General features: G+C 42.0%; 1 protein-coding gene across 1 annotated transcript in view; it reads left to right on the top strand.

Annotated features, from left to right (window-relative positions):
* Positions 1–559: 559 nt before the first annotated feature.
* The window catches only part of IWS1 (IWS1 homolog (S. cerevisiae)), a 102,002-nt gene continuing 97,672 nt past the window's right edge, over positions 560–4,889 (top strand). Inside the window, exon 1 of the mRNA XM_006902806.1 lies at positions 560–593. Within this exon, the coding sequence (XP_006902868.1) occupies positions 560–593 (34 nt within the window). The remainder of the gene's footprint in view (positions 594–4,889) is intronic.

The raw sequence follows: 4,889 nt of genomic DNA, 5'->3' as shown, positions 1-4,889 counted from the left end.
TGGCAGCGTGAAGTAAAAAAATAACATTTAGTGGTCTTGTTTTTCGAGGGTCAGTAGGTTCCGACTCCACAGCACGCAACAAAAAGATAAATACGCCAGACAAATTAATAAAGTTAGAACTAAGAAAAAGGTCATTCCGTAAGAGCCCAAACAGTTCCAGGTAAACAGTACTTCACTGAAACTCTAGAGCTCGCCCAATTTTCCCAGCATGCCCCTTTCCGTCAAGGCTTACGTCATCGCCGTGGAGTCTTATTAGCTAGCTGACTGGCAGCGCCTGCGCACTGAATTCCTTTGAGGCGCAAGGGCTGCCGCCATTTTGGTTCCAGAGGTGCTTCTGGGAACTAAGACGCAATCCTTACGCTGGTCAGCCTCCGCTCGAAACGTTTACTTTGTGCTGTCTTGCTCTCTCTCTCTCTCTCTCTCTCTCTCTCTCTCTCTCTCTCTCAAACCTTTAGTCGGTCAGAAGGCGCAGCGCTGCGCCATCTAAGGACATCACAGCACGGAAGAGTGACGGGGGCGGTGCGGGGTGCGGACACTCCCCGCAGAGAACCTGCCCATCATGGACTCGGAGTATTACGCGGGCGACCAGTCAGGTGGGGCAGTGGCCTGGGGTGAGGATGGGCGGGAGGGTCTGTGGCTAGGGGCGGAGCTGGCTTTGGGCTGGCTCTACCCTTGCTCCAGCGCGGCGTGGGGATGCGGGCGTTCTCTTTCCGGTCGTGCGTGAAGGCGTTTGGTGGCATAGTCCTCAAAGCCAGACCTCGGAATTTTGGAGGGGGAAAGCTGATTTCTGGATCAGCGAAGGTCTGCGGTGAAATGAAATGTTGATTAAGAAATGTTTGAATATTGTTTTTAGAGTGGAAGTGGTAGAAGCTAACCTTCTCTAAGTTAGGGCGTTTTCAGAAGTTGGGTGTTGTCAGAGGGGTTGGGATACCACCAAACCTAAACATTTGTATGCGGTTGAGTCGAGTTCACTTTGTCCTGTGAAGCTGTCATGACGCGGTGGAGCAGGAAACGACTCACCGTTGACTCTCCCGCGGGTTTTCAGGAGGTGGCGAATCCTTCTCTCGAGGAGCTGCAGATGGGTTTACGTCGCCAGAGAGGCACTGCCTTTGGGGTAGCAGCGCGATTTTCTGTGGACTAAGTCAGCAGAACTGCCTCCTCCAAAACTCAACTCAGGCTTATTGCCTTGGAGTGGAAACGGACTCATCGCTGACCCTTCAGCGGGTTTTAGGAGGCTTCAATAACGCGAGAGGACGTTTGCTGGCTCTCCCACGGTGGCCAGTGGATTCGAGCTGCCAGAGAGATAAACTACTGTTGGCTTAGCTATACAGTTCTGTGCAAAGTAACCAAGACTTGTTGTTTGGTGCCCATTGAGTAAAGTACACCTCATAACAACCCTATGAACAACAAATCAGAACCTGTTTTATCCTGTGCTGCCCTCATCAACTCTCACACACTTGAGCTCATTGCTGCAGTAACTGTCATTCTGTCCCATTGAGGATTTTCCTCTCCTTTACTGACCCTTCACCTTTCCAAACCTGATGTCCCATTCCAAGGAATATCCCTAAAGTATGTGAGATGAGCATTCATCTTTATCCTTGTCTACACGGAGCACTAAAACTCCACTTTTCTCCAAGACTTAATACTCAAAGGCATTATTTTTTCTGTCATTCGTTGTCCTCTCAGATGCATAGCAGATATTTGAAAAAAGATTTGCATCAGGGCTATGCCAGTCTGTAGACTGACATTATTACTCCTTAGTAATTTGGGAAGGTCCCTGACTTTTTCAGTGTAGTAGATCTCCTGAGTGCTGGTACCAAGGGACTGATTGGTTATGGATCCAAATTAAGAGGAAATAATTGACAATATCAATCATTTCTTCAACTGTCATGATGTTACCAGTTGTCCCAGTGGATTGAGTTTTTCTTAATGTGCTGTGATCCATATTGAAGGCTATAGTCGTCTTCTTGTTATGTGCCCTTGAGTCTCTTGTGACTCATAGTGACCCTCTGTACAACCACTCTGAACCCTACTCTTATTTTGAGCCAACCTTACTGTCTCTGACACACCTACTCCCATTATCCTAGTGTCTCAAGTCAATCCATCTTATCCGGGGTCATCCTCTCTTCTGCTGTTGTTCCTCCACCCTTTCAAGCATTATATCCCTTTTCAAGGACTCCTTAGCATGCCCAGAGTATGTCAGACAACACTTCGAAATCCTTGCCTTCAAGGAACAAACTAGTTTCACTCTGTCCGGGATGAACCTGTTTGTTCTCCTAGCAGTCCATGGTATATTCAGTTCTCTTCTCCAGCACCACAACTCCAAGGCGTCAATTCTTCTATCATCCTTAGTCAGGGCTGTACACCTTTTTCCACACCATTTAAATTGTATGCTGAGCAAATCATTTGAAGGTAGAATGTATGAAGAGGAATGTGATAGCAGCATCAGAGGAATACTTGCTTAAGTTATACTCCTACCCTCTTTCTGATTATTCAGTAAACTCTTATGAGCCAAGTTCTTGTGTGAGGTACTGTAGATACAAAGTTGATTTAAGTAGGGCCTAGTTATTTGTTTGTTTTATTGTTTGCTTCTATGGGTATGGTACTCAATCTGTCAATTTGCTGTACTGTGATGATGATTTTGATGTTGTAAGCTATGCAGACTAAAACAGATTAAGAAGCAGGACTGGCCATCCATTTCTGAAATAACAGGCTCTTGAAAACCCTGTGAACATTGTTGGATATAGTGCCAGATGATGAGCCCGTCAAGTTGAAGGGCACTCAGAAATGACAGTGGATTCAAACATAGCCAAAATCCTGAGGATGGAGGATAGGTTCCCTATGCACTGTAGTCAACTCTTCAGCACCAAACAAGAAATAGGGTAAAGCTAACTCAAAATGCCTCTGTTGGAATCCGCAAGCAACTCTGTAGGTAAAAGATGGACAGTGTCGTCTTGTGCTATGTATAGCCTCAGAAGAAATTATTTATTTCTTTTTAATGGTTCCTTATTCTTGACTGAATTTAAAAAAATGCTTTGCTAAGCCTATACCCTTGTTTTGGTTCAGATGTTTTCTGATGCTTTCACAATAGTTTTTCAGTTTGTTTATAAATTACTTCTAAAAAATATATACATAAAGTGCTATATAGCAAAAAATAATAGTTCCTTGCTGGTAACTTCCATTCTTTATGTTTTTTTTATTTTACTTTTATGTTCCCAGTTTATGCTGTGTCTTGATGTTATCTTAGGCATCTTGCAATGATTACTTGTTATAGTATTGACAATATTTTGCCTTTTTCATACTCACACTGCTGCATGTAGCTCTTCCTTAAATTTCAGAATTACATTTTTATTGTTATTGTTGATTGCCTTTGAGTTGAGCATGACTCACAGCAACCCTATGAACAAAAGGCCTGAAGCCCCTCTACAACTATCGAAATATAGAGTTCATGAGTTTCCGGAGGCATGTTGTTTAGGAAGTGATGCCACTCCTGCTTTTAAACATTTTCATTATGTTTGTATAAATATCCTTTACCCTTTAGTCAGATAGTTCATTAGTGTGGTAATGATTGATATTATTTTTTAAATTTCATATTGGTTTGCTTACAAAGTTCGTATACATTGTGTTGCACACTATTCTTCACTCACATTGTGTGTCATACAATCATTCGCATGCATTGTGTTTTATAAACTTAATCACCATTGGACCTTGCCTATCATTACCCTGTCTTTTCAGGTTCCCTCCAGATCTTTCCCATATCCTTCACCCCTTCCCTCCATCCACCAAATTGTGCAACCCTATGGTTTTGTCCCTGCCCATCCTAAACCTCCTCCCACCCTTTGCCCTCTTTGGTCCCATATATGTTTTACTAGTTATCCTTCTATTTTTACAATAATGGTTTGAGGTGTTATTTGTGTTTATGAGACTGAGCTCACTGAGCATAATGCTGTCTAGTCTTTCTGAAGTTATGTAGTGTTTTTCAAAATTGTTGCTCCTGAGTGCTGCGTAACTTTCTATAGTATGAATGTACCACAGTTTCTCAGTCCATTCAGTTGTGGTCAGACGTTTGGGCTATTACCATGTTCTTGCACTGGTAACACAGCTGTGAACATTGGTGTAGAGATCTCCGTTTGTGTCTCAGTTCTAATTTCCATGGCTATATTCCTAGTAGTAGAATAGCTGGGTCATAACGATTTCTGATTTCAACTTTTTGAGGAATCGCTAAACTGCCTTCCAGAGTGATTGTACCTTTTTATAGTCCCATCAAGAGTATTTGAGACATGAGCAAATGTAGAACACTTGAACAGACCTATTAAAAAAGAAGAAATTGAGCAGGTCATAAAAAGACTCCCACAAAAAATGTCCTGGACTAGATGGCTTCATGGCTGCATTCTACCAAACATTCAGAGAAGATTTATCACTAACTGTACTTAAATTATTTTAAAAAGTGGAAAAAGAAAGAATTCTCCCAATGGCATTCAGTGAAGCAAGCATAATCCAAATGCCAAAACCAGGCAAAGATATTACCTGAAAAGAAAATTATAGATCTCTCATGAACATAGATGCAAAAATCCTAGCCAGTAGAATTCAAAAGCATATTAAAAAAATAATTCATCATGACCAAGAGAGACTCATAACAGGTATGCATGGATGGTTCAACTTAAGAAAAACAATATAATTCACTACTTTAACAGAGCAAATTACACGAACCATATGATCCTAGCAATTCATGCAGAAAAGGCATTTGACAAAATCCAGCACCCCTTCCTGACACACCTTCCTGATTAGTGATCCTATCATACAGCATTTTGGCTTTCCTGTAGTTGGGGATTTCATTTTTATGTTATTTTTAACTTAACCTCTAGCCAGTTCTTCCCATATCATCTAGC

The sequence above is a fragment of the Elephantulus edwardii genome, unplaced genomic scaffold (assembly GCF_000299155.1).
Source record: "Elephantulus edwardii isolate Elephantulus edwardi_28Jun2011 unplaced genomic scaffold, EleEdw1.0 scaffold00453, whole genome shotgun sequence".
Lineage (NCBI taxonomy): Eukaryota > Metazoa > Chordata > Mammalia > Macroscelidea > Macroscelididae > Elephantulus > Elephantulus edwardii.
The sequence above is the reverse complement of the archived record's forward strand: the minus strand, read 5'-3'. Positions and strand labels throughout refer to the sequence as shown.